We start from the raw sequence: 19616 nt of genomic DNA on the forward strand, positions 1-19616 counted from the left end.
TCCACATGTACAAAGTTACAAACACTGTGCTACCGCCCAAAGGGCCAGAGTCACAAATAAGGGTGGGGCAATCATTGAGTTGGGGAGAGATCGAGGAACAAGAACAAACTGGTTGGGGTACACCTCCCAAGTTACTTGTCCCCCACCTACCCCATCCCCCAGTGGATAACGGGGTCCTGTCTCTGCCCATCAGATTTGAGAGCAATGTCTCCCTTTTTGTAAGAGCCCTGATCCTAATCTGCTGCCCAGAGACAAAGGCCAGGGGAAGAGGGAAGAAATGCTTCCTATGATTTGGAGTGGAGGTGCAGGGAGGCCCCATTCTGGGCCTGGAATTCCTGTGATGGAGGGGACCATTTGTTGGTTTGATAGCCTGGGATTCTTCTCCTCTCTGCGTGCCCACAAAAACCTTGAGAGGGTCCCATTTCCCGCTCTTGTAACTCCGGAGGAAACTATGCTTCCATTTCTAAAGAAAATGGAATCCGATTTGGTGGTGGTAACGGTGGGGTATTGCTCGGTCGAGGAGCGATGGAGAGAGTGTGCTCAATATTCCACGAGGGAAAAAATTGAAGGCGGAATAGGGCAAAGAAAAGGGAGCTTGGGCTCTTAAAGGGCGAGAACTGGAGGTGGAGCGGAGTTCACCGCGCAGTGAACCCGCTGGGCCGGTCGCGCAGCCCGCAGCCCCCGCCCAGAGCCCTATTGTCCGCGGGCAGAGCCCGGGGTCGTGACCCAGCTGAAGGCGACACGGCGCCCGGAGCGGCCGTGGCGTGGAACCGGGAGGGGGTGCCGGGCCGCCGGCGGCCTCTCGCACCTCACCTTTGCCGGGGCTGGCCCTATTTCGCCATCCTCAGGACCCTGGTCGCTCTAGAAGGGATCCGGGACCCCCGGAGACGGCGGCCGCTTTGTGCCCCATTCTCTGGCAACGGCTGCCTGGGAAGCCAGGGGCCGGCGGCGGGAACCTAGGGTCGCACAGTCTGGCAGTGCCTCCTCGACGCTCCGTCTTAAAGCTGGTCCCCCGGAAGTTCAAATATATCTCCCTTTCCCAATCTCGGAGGCTGGGCAGAGAGGGTCAGAAAGGAGTGGGTAAAGGAGACACCTCTTTGGGCTTGACCCTTACCCCATCCCCACTGGCAGAAGAGACCCTAGAGGACCCTATCTCTTAGGAAATCTGGCAATTGCTGACAGGGACTGGAAATTTAAAATAGTCCTTTCCATGTATTAGACTCGGTCACCCTGTTCACCCTCAAACGTGGGAGATCCTCCCTACCCATCCTTGTCTTCCCTGCCTCCTAATCTATCAGCTAGGCGGATCTGCAGGGACTGGGAAACATGGAGGTGATGCTGCAGAGGCCTTCGCCCCTGTCTGCATGGATGTACCCTCCGCTTCAGGATGGACCCAGCCACAGGGCTGGCCCCAGAGAGAAGAGAAGACAAACCCTGAGGACTGGAGACAAGAGCCAGGTCTTCGAAGGGGCTCCTGGCTGCTACCAAATCCAAAAGAGAAGCCCACATCTGGAGCTACAGGGATTTTAGGGTGGCTGAGGGGGACCCTTTCGGGTCTCTGGCTCAAACAGTGTACTCAGCCATTTTTCATTCTCAAGAGGCAACTAAAACTCTGATACCCCAAACAGCCACAAGCGGCAGAGAAAAAATTTAAATGGAGTTAGCTATATGGGGGGGGGGGGTAGAAAAAGCGGGCCAAGTTGGTGGGGTTGTGGGGGGCGATCAGTTCAGTCAGAAAGGTTGGTCAGAGGCAAAGACTTTTTTCCTACCAAATCCCCCAAATATTTGTTTTGGGCTCCTGCCCACCCAGATAAATCAAGTTAACAGATTAGGAAGTGCATAAAATTGTATTCTTAGATAATGATATCCAGAGAGGTAATAAATATTCCCTCTGCTCTGGTGGCCACTGGAGTTGGGGGAATCCTCCGTCTCTTTTTCCAAGCCTGGGAAGGGTCTCTTAGAATTAGCTCTCCGAAAGTGGGGTACCAGATAGAAACTGTGGAAAACTATGAGAAGTAGCTTTGTGAGGGCGATGGCACGCTTCCCCAGCACTGGGCAAAAATTGGAGGAAAAGACGGTGGAATTGTCCCCGCACACTGCTCCTCCCCATCATGGCACCCTCAATCTCGAGGGCCCCTTCGGAGTCTGTCTTCTCTTATCTTGGACAAGCAGACAAATGGTGCCTAGCAGAGGGTACCCTCGTCCCAAGCTCTGGAGAACCCCTTGTTTTATCTTCCGTTCCACTCCCCCAAACACACACATACACATCCATCTAACAGCGGGAAGGCAGCTCTGAACTGCAATCCGCTAAGTCCACGCATATGAAAAAAAAAAAAAAAGCTGATGCACAGATTGCAGAGCAAACTTTGTAGGAAACTTCATACAAGCAGCAGCAAGACGCCCTCAGAGAAGTAAAGTTCCCCAGTCCTTCCCTCCTTCCCCAGGCTCACTTTCGCTCCCCACCTTCTTTCTGAGCCACGTTTCTTCACTCCCCAGGTACACAACTCAGCACAGAAACTCCATTTTCCCCAAGCAGAAGCCCTCTGTTCGTGATTGGATTTCCCACCTTCCCTTCCCAAGATCGGGAGTTGAGCTAAAAATGGAATGGCAAACAGAGACAGAGTTGAAACTGCTGTGCTCCTCGCCCTGAGCAGATCGAATGCTAACTACTTACATGGCAAGGGGATTTGTGACCTGTAGGGATCTCCTGGTGCTTGGAGAGAAGGACCTTGGAAGATTGCCGCTTTCACCCGGTCTTCTTTTAACTTAGCCATTGGAAAGAGAGATACAATGCACTAGCAGGCATTCATGCGCCTTGCCTCTCCCATTACTCTGGGCAAGAAATCCCCAGCCCTTCAAAAGCAGGGGCATCCTATCTGGAGACCAGGAGCTGAGCAAAGCCTGGCTTGGGAGGGTTGGAGATGGGGGTGGGGGAGAGGTCAGAGGCGCTGCCGAATATAAAGGCGATGGGAGAGAAAATGCTGTGTCCTCCCCGTGAACCTGGGCTGCGTTCTCCCCCACCCCCCAGCCTTTCCCCTCTGCTCAACCCAACTTCGATAAAAGCTCTAACCCTCCGCTTCCCAATGAGGCTGTAGCAGCAACGCATGGAGCAGCAGCCCCAGCGGGGGACCCAGACTGCTGGAACAAGGAGCCCCGCTCAGGTCGGCCCTCCACTCCCCGCACTCCACCCCACCCCGTCCCTCTCCCGCACCCTGATCCCATTCTGGGGTGGTCAGGCCCAAGGAAAGGAGAGCTCCCGGGAAAGAGGAGAGAATGGAGCCCACTGGTGGGAAGGCCAGAGGCCAAAATCTTCAAAAACTCAAACGAATGAGGGTTTAGTTTTGTTTCATTTGTCAAGAATTATGATTTCTGATGTTTCCCCTTGTCACACCAAGAGGCACTGAGAACAGCTATGTGTGTATGCGTGAGACGGGAGGGAGTAACTGAACTCCCTAAAGAAGGCAAATAAAAAAACCATCCCAATCCTCTCCTGCTGCTTTCCTGGGCTAGAGTGTCCTTTCGCCAAGTTCAGGGAGAAGCTTGAGAAAGAAAAGATAGTCATTTTCCTCCTCGCTTTCATCTCTTCCACTTTTGGGAAGAGAGGGGAATAAATTCCTCTAAAACCAAAGGAGAAAGTTAAAAAGACTATAGATCCTAAGTTCCTTTTCTTTTTTTTTTTTTCCCCCCTCTTCCTCCATATAAACTTCCTTACTGGGTTGCAAAGACACCCAAGTCCACCCCTCAGTCCTTACTTCCCTTCTCCCAAGCACTGTTAGACCCCCTTTTCCTGCCCCAAAGTCAATTGCCTCAAGATGCTAGGAGCTACCGTCAGATTTGGCCCCTAATTCACTTGATTACATGAAATAACTCCAGATAATTGTTGGCCCTGCTCGCTCACACTGCAGGCAGCATGTTTTGCTATCTCCAGGGCACCATTGAGGGAGAAGAAAGTAGACCTATAGGACCAAGTGATATCCCCCAAAACGCACAAATACACACACACACACACACACACACGTACCCCACTCCAAGTACCAGCCAGCAAGTGGTTCGAGAGGAAATAAATCCAAAGCACACCGAACAACAGATTTTCACAACTGGTCCCATTGTTACCTTTCCCTCCAGAATTTGGGGAGAGGGGATAGGGGTATCCTCAGCTACAAATCCTGGATCTCTTTGCCCTCCCTCTTCAACTTCTGGTGCCTTCTATTCTGAAATTTAGATAAATTGTCTGAGAAGCCCACTGAGCCCCCACTCCCACTTCTTCCAACAAGCAAGCAAAAATTTGAGCAGGCCCTGCTTAGGGCCTGGTCTTGAGGATCAGGATGATTTGGGAGCCTTTGGCTTAAATTAATTATTCAGGTAATCCAGGCCAGTTTTTGTTGCTGCTGTTTCTCTCTCTCTCTCTCTCTTTTTTAATCCCCAAGGAAACAAATGAATTTTTTTTTTTTTCTTTAAACAGTCAGACAGCCTGGTTCCAGCTATTTCCAAGCTCCACCAAGACCTGGGAGCTTATAGGAAGAGGGGTAGTCCCTGTGGCTTTTCTCAACACCTAGCAGGTCCATGATAAAAGTTAGGGGAAAAAATAAAAGTTCTTCATTATCTCCAGGCATCAGGCTTTGAGGCCTACCCAAGCAAGGGGGCCTCCCACGCCTCTGGCCTCCACTTCACCCTTCTTTCCAAGTCTAAACAAACAGAGAAGCCACCCTGACGGGTCACTTTGCTGCTCCAGAGTCACCAGCTCAAAATCTTCCTTCTTTTAAGAAGCACAGGCAGGTTGAGGGGGCATCTTCCTTAATCCCTCATTCCAAAAGAGTCCTAAAAGAAGAAAAAAACTCTTCTCTTCCTCCCACTCCCTAAACTTGCCTTCTTGTCTGCAAATAAGGCAGGCCTACTCAGTAGAGAGAAAAGAGAAGAAGGGAGAGGGAAATCAACAAAAAGAAGACACTGTGCCTGACTATAGAAAAGTGAGACGCTCCCAGCTCCACTCTAAAGACCCTCGGGAGAGTCTGGCCTCTTGGCAGACTCAGGGAAGGGATGGGAGAAATCAGCACTAATCTTCCACATCCCCTTTTTTGAGAATTCCCTGTCCCAATCCCCTTGCTGGTGCACCTAAGGACGTTGGAGAAGGAGTTGAGAGTTAAGATTTGTGTGTTTGCTTAGAGTAAACTTAGGCAACTATAGAGAAGGTGGGACGTTACCAGGCCAGAAGGAGGAGGGGGATAAAAAGAAACCATCAGACATTGACGTAAAACTAATTCACATCCACTGGTTTATTATTGATCACGGGGCATTTCACATCGACACTAAAATTCTTTATTGCAAGTTTTACAATAATCAAGTAAATTCAGTCCAAAAACACAATGACCACGATGGTGGGGTGGGGTGGGGGTTCTACCTATAGACTGCCTCTCTGAACTGAAAGTTCATTTTTATTTTCTTTTGGCTCCTCAAACTGCACAGCTCTGAGAGGCTCCTCAAAGCATTTAGCTTTGTCTGCTGTCGTCCCCCCTCTCCTCCCAGCACCCCCCCCCCCAACAATAATACAAAAGAACTTCATAGCTTTGTTCTCCTTAAAATGACTTCCCCCTCACTAACCTCCCCTGGTGCATTTTCAATGCAAAAGGCCTAAGGAAAGAGGGGGGAAGGAGGAGGAGGAGAAGGATGAGATTGGCTTAAAAATCTCTCTTTCCTTTTTTTTTCCTCATTTCCCCTGAAATTCACCCAAACCAGACCATCGCACCTTGCAATATATAATTTTTGCAGCTTTTTCCTTAAAAAATAAATAACCCCCCAAAATGGCCTTAAAAACAAACAAACAAACAAACAAACCCCAGCAGGTACCATGCTAAGACAACATCACATGCTTAAAAGGGTCCTTAACAGTGGAAGGGAGAGAAGGGCAGAGGGCTTGTTTATCTGTTTTGTCAGTTTGGAATTAACAAGGTATAAGGTGGAAAGAAGAGAGAAAAGAACCAAAAAATATATATATATTAAATTCTATAAATAAGAGTCAATTTGTGTGTGAGGGGAGGATGGGGGCATGGGGTGGGGGCAGGGTGTGAGTTATGTTTTATAACCTGGTAATGTCCTCTGCCCGTTGCTGCTCCGGCGGCGTGGCGCTCTGGGAGTGGTCTTCAGAAGTGCCCGGGGTGGCTGCCGAGAGGGTGCTGGGCGCAGCGCCGGCCGGGGGCGCTGACCTGACTTTGGTGTTGGGGAGTCGGTGGTCCTTCTTCCATTTCATGCGACGGTTTTGGAACCAGATTTTGATCTGCCTCTCAGAGAGGCACAGCGAGTGGGCGATCTCGATCCTTCTCCTTCGGGTCAGGTAGCGATTGTAATGAAACTCTTTCTCTAATTCCAGGACTTGCTGCCGGGTGTAGGCTGTCCTCGAGCGCTTGGGTTCCCCTCCGTTATAATTGGGGTTCACTGGGGGGGAGGAGGAGGGGAAAAGCAAATAGTGGGGTTCAGAGGCAGCAGGCTCCCGCCCCCCACCCTCACCCCATCCTCAGCTCTGTGGAACAGGAGGAGGGGGTGGTGGAAATAAAGTCATCAAGCTAAATGGGTTATAAAGAAGTTGAAGGAAGCTGGAGACTTTGTAGTGTAATAAGAGGGGAATCCTCATTGTAACGACACTGAATTATTTATGCGCCCTTAGAAAGCGAGCATAGTTTTCACACATACATAACAGATCGTAGCACATGGCTCGGACTGCCCAGAGTAGCTAAGCCATAAAATTTATGGGGGATGTAATTACCCATTCTCGCTCGTAAATCCAGTTCAATTGTGCTAACCCAGAGTCGCTCCTGGAGAGAGAGGGGGAAGCAGAGAAAGGAGGACGGGGGCCGGAGGGGGCCGGGGAGGGTGGGGAGCGCTGGGGAAGTGGGGAGGGAGGGGGAGAGCAAAAAGCAAAGTTGCCTACCCGTGCTAACGTGGATTTTTTTCATCCATGGGTAGACTATGGGTTGCTTGCTGGCGGCGCTGGAGGGATGGTCAGGGGCTGGCTGGCTGCAGGCTGGCGGGGCTGGGGACGGGGAGGCGGAGGCGCCTGAGAGAGGCGCCGGCTCGCAGAGCGGCTGTGATTTCTCGGGGTGGTGGTGGCCCGCCTGGGCCGGCCCGTGGCCTCGCGAATTGCCCGGCCCCTGGAGACTGGTGCAGCTATACTGGCGCTCAGGGTAGCTAGGGCGCGGAGGCGGTGGTGGGTACAGCTCCTGGTGGTGATGCTGGAATCCCGATTCCCTGGTCCGGCCGTAATATTCCGGACTGTGTTCAGGGATGTAGCTATTTTGCGAATATTCTTCGCATGGAGGAAATTTCGGATCGATGTAGTTAGAGTCCATCAAATACGAGCTCATGATCATTAATTTCTGGAGTGGAAAATAATTTTTCTCGCTTTGTCGTTTTTCTGCTCCATAAAGCCCTCCTACTAGCTAGCGACCCTGTAAAGTTACTTTCACCATGTGACTCCGCCGGCCAATCACACGGAGCAACCCAGTCCCCGGATAAGGAACCGAATCGCTTTATTCAAAATGTATCCAATTTTTTTTGTGTGTGGTGGTGGTGGTGGTGGTGCTGGGGGTGGTGGGGGTGGTGATGGGGGGCTAGCAGGCGGGGGCCGAGGTACCCCCACTGCGCACCCCGCAGACTGACAGCCCTCCCCTGCAAAAGGAGATGGGAAGCCCCCAGCTCCCTTCCAAAGCCTGGGCTTTGGGGGGCTGTCGGGAGGCTGTGGTTCAGCCCCCTCCCAGAGTCTCCCCGTAGGCCTCCGGTGGGCCGGCTGGGCCTCGGCTCCTGAGTTTTTCCAGAGGTCTCCATTCATGGCGATCCTGTGTCGGTCTGTGTAGGTCACTGGGCAGCGCCCCTCTTTTGCAGGAAGAGGAAGTTGAATGAGGAGGACTGGAGTGGAGGTTGGATGGGGAGGGGCCCAGGCTGAGCCCAGGAGGCTGAAGAGCCTGGGTTGCCCCCCATCCAAGGATACCAGAGTCCATTCCCCTTCCCCATACACACTCACCCAACCCTATGGCCACGGGGCCGGCGAGGCAGGGTCCCAGCTGGACCAGGCAGGTAGAGGCAGCGGGATGCAAATGATTCTGACGTCATTTCTGGAGGTCTGGGGGTTGAGCCCCCGCTGAAGAGAGACAGGAAGTGGTTGGCAAAAGCAGAGTTCAGAAGCCTTGATCTCCTCCCCTGGTACCCACTGACCCTCCCTGCCCCAGCCGCAGAGCAGAGGAGCTCTTCTACTGCTGGCTGCTGTTTCTACTCTTAATCCATCTGGCCTGTGGCTTTCTGACAACTACCTCTAAGGCTGGCTCCTTAAGGACGTGGGGCAAGGAGGAGAGAGATCTGCCAGAAGTCAGTGCCCCGAGATGGTGCCCAGCCAAGGCCCTGGGAGCTCTTCTTTCTTCGTCCCCACAGAGGGCCGACCTAGTTAAGAGGGAGACCTGTGCGGGTAGAGCCTGCTTCCGGCCAGGGATCGTATCCATGTAACACATGTGTTTACATGTAAACACACATTCCCAGGGGCCAGCTCCAGGCTGCTTTCCAAAACCTGAGGGGTGAGCTCCAAGGCGAGGAGGCTGGGCAGGCCTTGGGGGTCTCCCTTCCATTCCTACCAGCTTCCCTCTCTCTGCCACCCACCCACAGGGAATACCCTGATGGCGGGTGTCAGGGGCACGGAGAAGGGAGGGGGCAAGAAAGGGCTGCTTTTTCTGACCCCCTCCCCCAGCCAGGGGTGGCCACGTCATGCCACCAATTCCAATTAGCTGATCCCATAACTCAGAGTTGGGGGGAGGTAGCAGAAGGGAGAACCCGGGGAGGTAGCAGAAGGGAGAACCCAGGGAGGGAGCTGGGTCCCCTTGTTGTACTTGATAACAATTATAGTTTAAAATCATAGCTTGCCGGAGCTCGGCTATATTTTACTTGATAACAATAAAAGTGACACATAAAGTTAACTGTTTATGTTTTATTTATTAGACTAAATCTGCCAGCGGTGGTAGGAGCGCTTGCCTCGTCGCTACAGCTTTTATAGGGCTGTAAAACGTCATAAATCAGTCTCGCGGAATCGCCCGCACTCTTTGTGTCGGCGGCGGCGCAGGGCTGGCGGCCGCTGGCTGCCTGCTCCCTCCTTTCCACGAAAAGTCGTAATGTGATTTTTTTTCCCTCTGATTTTATTATTATGATCGCCGTCGTGATTAGTCAATCTACCTTTAATTCGCCGCCCTACGCTGCCTCCTCCCAGCCCAGCCTGGTTGACACTTGAATAAGTACCTTTTAAAACGGCATAACAACTATTTGAGGGTTTAATTAGAACATCTGCAATTAAGGGAATGAGGAGGGGAAAAGGAAAAAAAAAATAAAGCCCTCCTGAGAGGGAGACTGAAGGCGGGAGATTCCCCACCTGTCTTTCCACCACCTTAGGGATGCGGGAGAGGGGGTCCCCATGTCAAAATTTAGGGCTCACCCTGAGGTCAGGAATGAGAACCGCCTGGGCCCCCTAGCCACTCTCTGTCCTCCAATGCTGAGTCTCTGCTCACCCCCAGCTCACCTGGAGCCAGTGCTTGGGGGCCCCTGGATACCCTGTCCCCAGGAGGACAATGCCCCATCCCCCTACCACCAGGCGGTCGAGGGAACAGGAATTCCCTGGGGGTACACCGTCTCTCAGAGGAGTGTCCCAAATTTCCCAGTGGGTCCCTGCCCATTCCTGTCTGGGCCCGTCAGCCTGTGAGGACTGGCCAGTTTGGTTGAAAGAGGAACGTGAAACTGTGGGGAGGAGAAGGCTGGGGTTCAGTTGATAGTGGCTTGGAGCCTGGGAGGGTGGCTTATTTGTTGTAATTATTGGGGGTAGGGGTGGGTTAATTATAAATTAGTGGAAGAGGGCAAAGGGAAACCAATGCTGAATGCTGCTCTACACAGAGTCTGAACTGCAGCCCCAGACTGGCCCCAGGGAAAGCCAAAGCTCCCGATTGCAGGTAGGGTTGGGGGGAGGGAGGGTTGCTGAAGGAGGAGAAAGCCTTCCAGCCCCACCCCCAACCTCCCTTGAGGACCGCACCTGGATCAGGCTGCCCCACCCAATCCTCCCCCAGAATACTCTTTCTCTCCTTGGAAAGGTGAGGTCTCGGCCTGGCTCCACCGCTCCCAGCCCTCACACTCACCTTCTACCTGCCCTGCCCCCCGCCCTTTCCCCAACCCTCTTTTCTTCCATCTCTTCACCTTCTTGGGCTTTTTAGGGAGTTCCTCCCAAGGCGTCGCCCCTCCTCCGCCACCACTCCCCAGGATTCTAAGCTCCTGCAGGTGGGTCAAGGGAGCCAGAGCAGGAAACCCACTTTGGGCCAATACATATTAAGTAGATACAGAGAGTTCAGTGGCCTCCAGCTGAATGTCAAGTCTGTCTTTGGTTATTACACCTAACAAATACATATGCATACATACTGTTAATACTTATCAATACATTAAATGTCTCCTTGTGCAGCCATAAATATCTGGGGTTCTCATCCCAGGTTTGCACATCTAATTTAACATGCACCTCCAGAAAGTGAAATCTGGGAGATTCCTCCAAATGGGCCCACATTCATCTACATCGTTTGTCCAAAAGCCCTTTTGGGGTGCCTATACCTTAAAAGCAAGGAAGTCGCCTATCACAAGGGGAAAATAGCAAGCCAGCTGGGCTCTACCACACACATACATGCAAACAATTTCACCTGGATATTATTACAAGTACAGAAATAAAATCCCTCTGGAGAGTCGTGCACTTAGCATTGGCTTAATGGGGGGGGCACTCAAGCAGCTCTTGCCTGTGATGAGTCCTAGTATCTGGTCCTCTCTCCTTTTGTGCTTTGCCCTGCTGCTCCTGTCTTGCCAGCCCAAGGATCTCCACCCCTGCTTACCCTCCACCTCTCTCTACCCCAATTTTATTTTATTTTTATTTTTTCTGACCACCCTTTGCCAGCTTCCAAACGCTCTCTGAATGCCACCCTCCCCATCTCCTTTCTAAATCTCGATCTGGTTTCTCTTTCGGAAACACGTTTCAGTACAAAGCGCTTCCCTTCTGACACCGCTGAAGAAAAATATGTGTCCATTGTGTGCGAGGCCTTATTGTGCCTGGATTACCATACTGACCGTTAGATAACCCATATTCCTCCCCTCCCCAGTAACAAGCTGCCGGCTGGGGGACCTCGGGGGGCTCCACACATTCTGTGCTGTATCAAAATCTCACCCCTCAGACTCCCTGGATTTTCCTAGGGAGAAAAATAAATGGGAGAACCAACTCAGGATTTGGAGGGCAAAGAGAAGGAAAATGAGGGTCATTCCTTTTCCCACTCTCAGAAGTGCAGGATTTTGTGTGGGTGTATGATGTGGTTTTGTTATTGTTATGTTAGAGATTAAAAAATCGCAACACCTCGCTTTCCTCTTCCTCAAATAAATGGACTATTAGATGATATGCAATCAAGTAATTCACTCCATTTTTATTTTTTCTCCAAGCATCCTGAAAACCCCAAAGTAAAGCAAGACTCTTATCTCATTTTTTTGCGGCGTATGTATGTCTGTATGTATGTCTATATGTGTGTTTTTGTCCCTTTCTAACGCCAGTAGGCAGAGGTAATGTATGCAAAAGAATATGCAAATGCTTAATTGATTTTTTCTTAAATCTCTTGTCAGTAAAAGTAATGAATTGGTCTAAAATGATTTTAATAACCTGGACGTGTCACCAGAAAATACTAAACCTTTTTTTTTTTTCCTCCTGGAATCGCTTATAGTCTCAAAAAAAAAAAAAAAAAAAGCAATCATGGAATGTTAATTTGCCCCTCTTTAAAATATTAAAGATGAATTTCTCTTGTTTGTTTGGAGACCATAGGCAAGGTCCTCTCGTGGATTTCCCCCTCCTTGCCTTGCCTTCCTTGGAATTCAATTTTCCTCAAATCTCGTTTAAAGTGGCTTTTTAAAAAGTGGCCGCATTTTAATATTGGTTAGACAGAGTGACCTGCATTTCACCTCGGGTGTTTGACTTGTTCCAATAGGTCACTGCCATGGGGTTATTGATGGGGAAACTCCATTGAAATTTGTCTCTTCGCAAATGGCCTTTAGATCTTCCAGCGAGTTCAATAACTAGTTATAATGTGGAAGGGGAAAAATGAAGGCCCTGGGCTAACGAATTTGATGTTTCATTTTTATGCTGGAGAAATTGTTAGTTAGAGATTGGGTTCCTCACCCCCTTTCTTGGTCATCCTGGCCTCACTCACCCCCACTCTCATCCAAGGCTGCTGGATTATATCCCCTTTAAAACTTGAGCTAGGGTGTCCCTTTCTGCCTTTGATGCAAGCTTTAATTCTTTTTACTATTAATATTGTTGCTGTTGCTGCTAAAAATTCTGACTTAAGGCTGCAGGAGATTTGTAACCTTAACTTTCCTGTTAAGGGGGGAAAGGACTTTTACTTTTAAAGGAGGTGAAATGTAGTTTTGAAAGTTCTAGGAATTAGGCTGGCTCTGGTGTAGCTTATGGTGGGCTCCCTGGCCTGTGCTTCCAGAATTAATGAAATGATAGAAGGCTGGGAACCCTCTGGGGGCTTGATGAAGGCATCTCAAAATGGCCCAATCTCTTCTTGGCCTCTGAGCTGCCACGGACCCATGGGATCAGGCACCAAGGACCAAGAAAGGCAGAAACTGGGAAAGACTAAGGAGAGAGAGAGAATTCCATGGAACAGGCAAGAAAATCTTGGGTGTCTCTCCTCCAGAGTCAGAGACAGAATTCCTGGGGACTTGGAACTGCTTTCTTCACGAGAAGGGCACTCCAGGAAAGCCCACCGCCCGGAGACAGTGCATTTTAGTTAGCTGGAAAGAACAGAGGAAAATAATGGGGGTGGGGGAGTGATGGAGATTTTTTATAAGATTCCCTTGTTTTCTGGAGTCCTCAAGGAGTCAGAGAGGAAAGGGCAGGGGAAGGGAAGGAAGGTCTTTATTTTATTCTCCCCAACCACAACCAAGTTGGGGCCCCCTTGACTATCCAGAAAAATCTCTGTGAGAAAGGATTGTGGAGAGCTTGGTCTCTCCGGACTGACCCAGCCATACAAGATCATTACCATTATTAACCTCTATAATAACAAGAGCATCATTCCCTCACTAAACAGAGCTCCCAATGTGCTTCATTTTCCTCTCCCAGGAACTGTCCCTTCTCCTTCCCTGCCCAAAGGGGCCCAGTTTGCTCAGCCCTGAGTTTCTCCTTTAATAAAGCCCACTTGCCCCCTACTTTTCCAGCCTTGGCCCACAGATGGGAGTCATTCCAAAGGTTGCCTTGACTTCTGAGTTGTGGCAATCAAGGCCCAGGCCACTTATGCAAGGGCCTGAAACTGGGGTGCCAACCCCTTCCATCCCCTCAAACCCAGAGGCAGCATCTTGGTTCCCCCTGGGCTCCCAGACAAACTTCCTTAGACACATCCCTGGCACCACTGGACAATGGGGAGCAACCTTTAACCCCGCACCACAGCTCCATAAAAATGGGGGGCCCGGAGAAGGGGCCATCGGTAGCTTCTGGATCTGGCCTGGGAGAAGACACGCAGCCTGTTCTTCCCAGCCAAGCGGGAATCCATTGCGATCCGCTCTAAACTTGCCCGCAGCCCCTCCGCGCTCCGGCCCGGCGGGCGAGCCCCCATCCCCTGGCCGCTCGCCCGCCTCGGCGCGCACCTTGGCCGCCTCCTCCGAACCCTGGACCCCCAGCCTCGGGCCTCGCCCTCGCCCCGGTTTAATTACGTGATTGATTTTCGCTTTGGTCGCGTCGGGACGCCTCTGCCTCCGACTGTTTAAATCTTTCGGCTCTCTTTTTGTGTTTCCGAGTCCTCCTGACGGGCTGTAATTTAGAGACTGCCCCTCCGGTGGCCTGGGTCCGGTCCGGGCTGCTGCCTCGCCCTACACTCCAACGAAATGGTCCTCCCACGGTTCTCCGCGCGCAGCCCGGGCTGCAGCCGCCCGACGCCGCCGGGCTCTGCCACTCGGGCCCTGCCCATTCGCCTTCCTGAATTATTTTGTGCTCCATTATCCTCTGATAGAAAAATGTTCCGTGTTTGAGTTATCACTCCATGCCTGGGCCCGGAGCTGCGCTGCTCCGCGTTTTTGTGTTTTCTCTTCACCCGAATGTGGCGCGTTTTAGAAAGTCTGGTTGGGAACCCGAGGCAGAACCACACCGGGCTCCAGGCTCTGCGGGGAGCTCCAGCCGCTTCCCGCAAAGAGCCGCCCCACGCCGGAGGGCCACAAGCGCCAGGACAAGCAAAATCGTCCACAACTTTCAGCCCCTGAGCGCCAGCGGGACCGCAGGGCGGGCGGCCCCCCAGCCCGCAGCCGGCCGCGGACTCTGCCTTTGCTTCCCGGCCCCAGACAGAGGCCCGTCGGCCTGGCACAGCGCTCTGGGCTGCGGGCACCTGCGTCCGACAACACGAGGGTCAGCGGCCCCTGCGCCGGAGGGACTGAAGGTGAGGTGAAGGACGGGGAAGAGGGAAGAAACTTTCATTTAGAAGAAGTGTGGATTTGGGGAGGGGAGGGGATGGGTGAGCCATGGAATAAAGAAAAGGAGCCCCTGAGCCCGCCGTGGCTGACTTCTTTCCCGTCTCTCTTCCTCCGGAAGAAAACACTCTCTTTCCTCCCCAAACCGCTGGTTTTCCGCTTACTCTCTCATCTACTTACAACTAATAAACATTCCTCTGATTATTCTCCCACGTCCTGTTTATTCTTTGATCCCTTCCAACGAGGCAAGCAATGAGTTACTATTAGCAGTATTTTCTGATTATATTTTCCCCCTCGGGGAGAGGAGGGACTTGGGATGTCTTCCTCACTGGGGAAGAAGTTCAGTGAAACTTGAGTTGGTCACAACCTTCTCCCTGTCCTCCGACCTACAGCACCCCAACCCCTGCTCCCCCAACCCCCTCCCCCCCCACCCCCACGCAGCAATGTTGCCGGGTAAAAGTCCGCCTGCCTGGCTATTAGGATTCTGGAGACGTTGGCATCTGTAGCAATCATTAGTCAAAGCCGCGGAAGCCAAAGGAGCCGAGGAGTTGGACAGAAAAAATCTTGGAAATGATATACAGGAGCGGCGGAGGCATCAATCCCGGCCGATAAGAGCGCGGCTGCAGGGAGCGCTGCGGCCGCTTAATTGGGCCCTGGGTACCAAGAACAACCAGGGAGGGGACACCTAGGGGTCGGGCGGTGACCCTGGCACCATTTGGGCACCCTCCAAAAAAAACGGTCGAGGACTTAGTCACCCCTTTCCCCCAAATCCAAAGGTCCAGTTGGGGTTGGGAAGGACTCTCACGCCCCGGTCAGCCTCTTCACCCTGAGAGCCAGGAGGATCCAAGAGGAGCCGGGTTGAAGGGTTCACCCCTTCTTCTCTCCCCTTCTCCTTAGTGGCTGTCTTGAGAGGTACTGCAGGATAGGGAGCCTGGCTGGGACTTTAGGGCACAGGGACAGCCTGGAGAGAGAGGCTATGGTCCCCACAGTGGCTTTTCCAGGGGGCAGAGGACTCAGTTGGACTAGATTTGGAGATAGCATTAGAGATAGCAACAGAATCACTACTTTAATAAGCAAAACATCCAAAAGGTATTTGTTCTCCATGCCCACTTGCCTGATGTCTCTATTGATCACAGAGATAGACAGAGAGATGCAGTAAGTTTAAATCCTTTCAGAGGGAGATCTATGCCCCTACATATAGATATACGTATTATGGAACCATCTCTAAACATATGCTTAAATGTTTAAGTTTGCAGCAAAACTGCAAAGACCATAAAGATCTCCAAATAGGTAGCTTCAATATGTAGCTATTTTATGCATTGAGGCCCTTGCATAAATCTAGATAAAACATAGTTTTATCTAGCAACACACACATAGTTCTTTCCAATCGGGGGAAAAAACCCAAATATTCATCTAGATGTTTAGCAAGAGCCGTACCAATACACCCCAGCGTATACATCCAACCACTACTGGAAGATTGGTAATGCACACACAGGAATTCGACAGAGGACTGGTATGTTCACTGTGGATCTATAAATCTAAAGATCTATACACCTGCATTTAAATGTGGAGTAGAGAGTGAAAGAAAACATACATCCTGTTATATAGACATAGATAGACCCATAAATACATTTTCACAAGGGCAGCTATTCAACTGTGCAGCTCTCTATAACGAGAGGTGTATTTGCATTGAGTCCTAGGAATGAGGGAGATTTTCTAGTGTTTGTGGGCTCAGGGTGTTCCAGTCCAGACTTCTCTGGGGAACAAGTGAGGGTAAACTAGAGCCTGAATAAGGTCTAAGAGGCCCATGAACGCATATCATCTGTGGCCTCATTTCCAGCATATGGGGGCATTTCTCCAGCGATAGATAAGAGCCCTGATCCCTGGGCCTGAAAGTGTCCCTAATTGAGATGGAGGTAGAGAGCTCTTTACTTCCATTCCCTTCAGCTCCTTAGCCCATGGCTGGGGATGGAGGGACCAGTGGGAGGTTGGGGTGTCTTTGGGGGAAGGCTCATTAACATTACAAAATGGAGCTATTCAGGTAAAATAAGGTTTAGTTTGGAGATAGTGTGATTACAGCAAGATGTGAGAAGGCTGTGGGCTTTCATGTGCACACACACACACACACACACACACACACCCCTGCACCCATCTTTAATTACATAAAACCCGGTCACTGTAGAGAGTTTCCTCCATTCATTCAGTTCTAGATGGGTTCTTCTATATGCCTCACTCCCAATATCTCTTCTCAAGAGTTTTCTATACACCTGAAGTCCCACCTTCCAAAGAAAGGGTTTGGGGCTCAGGAAAGGGGTCACAGGAGAATAGCAGACCCAGAAGTTATGGTAGAGTCCCCAGGAGTCACAGTACTATCACCAGGCTCAGAAGCTGATGGCCTTCTATGTTAGTTCTTTTTAAATTGAGGGGTTGGGGGGAACCAAGGTCTGTGTGAACAAAAAGAAAAATGAAAGGTTGCATGGTTTTTAAACCTGGAACTTTGAGGGGGAAGAAATCACCAAGGAGCACTTTTCTTATTGGAGGCATAGGATTTAGAAAGCTCTGGACTTTTTATTTTTCTCCTTTGGTTTACTGGGGAAAGAAAGGGAGGTAAGGAGGGGCCCCAGGTGGGCTTGGGGAAGTGCAATCCAATTTAGCTTGCCAGCTTGGGGGAGAGTGATTTTCAAAGCAAAACCTCAGATGCTACTTCCTGAGAAGTCACCAGATCAAAACAGCCTCCTCTAGGCTTTTATGACCCCATCTCTACTCCCAACAGGAAAAGCACCCTCAATAAAACCTCAGCCCACGCCCCCATCCTCCACCCAGAGGACAAGGACAGACAATCTAAAATGAGGGACCTGACCCTTACTCCCTTCATTCACACCACACCACACCACACACACACACACACACACATTGGATTTTCCAGGAAGTTGACTTTTTAAAGAAATATTTACTAGATGAAAATTTCCCCCACTGAACAAAGAAGCAGCCCTGAGTTTGAGTTTGAGTCTACAATAGCAAGTAAAGGGAGGATTTGATCAGATAAGGGGTCTGGTCTTGTAGTCCAACCCCCCACAACCCAACAGAACAACAGGACACTAAAGGTCATCAAGAGCCTGGGTGCCACCATCTGTGGGGCTGCTCCAGGGTCTTGGTTTTCCAGGGAGGCAGAAGAGAGGAAACTTAATAGTTACCCAGGGGGTTGAGGGGGCAGGGGTGGGCTGGGGAAGAGAAATGGTCTCCAGGTTGAACCCATGGGAAAAATGGGGCAGGACAATGAGTGGGAAGTTAGCTCAAGTCGACTGGTTTACTGTATTCTGCCAGGGCTTCTCTTTCATACCATACTTGAACACATATATATATATACTTCTGTGTGTTCCGGTGTGGTGTTCTAGTTCAGGGGGCTGGAAGATGTAGGGAAATTTCAAGGGCAGAACCCGGCCTGCCCTACCTCTCTGAGAACTGTGACACCTGCAGTCCTGAAGGAGTACCAGGTAGCTGAGCCCACATAGTCCACCCAGGCCATGTGGGGCTGCAGATCATGGTAGAACTTTCTCTGTATGTGTGTCAGGTGTAGAGAAAAAGCTGCCTTCCTGCATAAGTCTCCTATTCAACTTCTCATTGTAGATCTTAAGGCCTGGTCATCAGAGGCTGAACAAGTCCCGGATTGCCTTGCTCAACTTTCCCAAGTCCCGAATTGCATCCCACCCACCACCCACCCTCATTACACACACACATACACACACACACAGAGCGAATCCTCCTAGATATTTCTATTTTCCTTTTGCCCCTCCGTGACCCTTAGGAATGGCAGAGGAAGATGGATCCCAGGGTTCTGTAGGATTCAAGGACAAAGAGATCTCAATCACCCCAATGCCTCAGTCTAGACAACTTGAGCTTCTAGAGCCCCATCAAAGCAGCCAAGGGATGTATGCAGACACACTATTCTGAGTTACAAGGGTCCAATAAAAGGCAATGTGATTTTCTTGGCCCTCCAGCAGTTTAGGAAGTTCCTTTCTTAAATTGAACTAATCCAGAAAGCCTTAGCTTGGGGGTCTTAAATCCGGATTGTCTCTTTTCTCCATCTCAAAGAGCTCCAGGGTCTCCAGTCCCATGAGCGAGCAGGAGGCTCAGAGTAATTCATGCACCCCCAGCAAAAGAAAACAGAGAACTGAAGTCTAGGATCCTGATGTTTCAGTTCAAAAACTCAGCCCAAAGACTTGGTACACAGAAAGGGAGAGTCAAAGAGACAGATAAAGTTCACATGGGTATTAGAAGGAATTGAGGCAATACCATCTCTCTTCTCAGTGCCTGTTTGGACAGAAACAAGACTCCATCTTTCTTTTTCTACCCTTCATGAGATCTAGAAACTTCAATGTGAGAAATTCACACTGGAGGTTAAGGTTGGTGTCAAAGACTACCTCACCACCTACCAGAGAAAAATAAATGTGTGTGCTTTAATTCTAACACATGAAAGAGGTGAGTGGTGCAGTATGGTTGAAGTTGACTTAGAAAGTGGGGGCTCTCTGGTTTCTGAGAAGAGCTGCCCTTCCTCTGACTTCTCAATCCAAACCTTCCATCTGTCCTATGCATTGTCCCCAAATCAGGCCCACCCAGAAGACCAATGAGCAGAGTCATGCTGGCAAAGCCCAGTTCATATTGGCTTATTCCTTCCACCCCTGCACCCTTGATGCCCCTAAAGAGAGTTTAGAGGTCTGGGTGGTACAGTCCATCAGAGCTCCTGCCCTTCAGTCAGCTCAAGAAGGTAGAAGAGCAAGAGGAGAAAGGGAGGGAAGGGGAACTCAACCTTAAAATTAACCATGGAACAAAGCCCTGGAGACCGGAGGGTACTGGAGGGGGCAATGTCTGGGTCTGGACCCATGCACGAGTGGATTGGCTCAGGGCCCAGCCCAGGTGTTCAGGAAACACAGCACTTCTGTCCTATGTGCACAGCTTCTGTGCCATCAGGTGTTCTTGCTCAGAAATAGTTTCCCACCCACTGCTTGTTCTGACTTGACCCATGTAAACACAAACACAGGAAGCCACACTTTTGGTGGCTGTGTTCTTTAATAGCTACTGGCCAGAACACAGGATCATCACTTAGTTGTTCATTATTATTATTTAGAATG

General features: G+C 50.7%; 1 protein-coding gene across 4 annotated transcripts in view; it reads right to left on the minus strand.

The window, feature by feature from the left end:
* Window positions 1-5257: 5257 nt before the first annotated feature.
* HOXC4 (homeobox C4) overlaps window positions 5258-19616 on the minus strand; it is a 61089-nt gene continuing 46730 nt past the window's right edge. For 2 of the 4 annotated variants that reach the window (XM_047740196.1, XM_047740197.1), the window contains exons 2-4: window positions 8012-8128; window positions 6923-7863; window positions 5258-6429 (exon numbers count right to left, since the gene is read on the minus strand). In XM_047740196.1, the coding sequence (XP_047596152.1) occupies window positions 6074-6429; window positions 6923-7361 (795 nt within the window). In that variant the 5' untranslated portion in view covers window positions 7362-7863; window positions 8012-8128 and the 3' untranslated portion in view covers window positions 5258-6073. Of the gene's footprint in view, window positions 6430-6922; window positions 7864-8011; window positions 8129-8297; window positions 8425-19616 lie in introns of all 4 variants that reach the window. The other 2 variants (XM_047740198.1, XM_047740195.1) reach the window with 2 other exon arrangements.

The sequence above is a fragment of the Lutra lutra genome, chromosome 8, assembly GCF_902655055.1.
Source record: "Lutra lutra chromosome 8, mLutLut1.2, whole genome shotgun sequence".
NCBI lineage: Eukaryota > Metazoa > Chordata > Mammalia > Carnivora > Mustelidae > Lutra > Lutra lutra.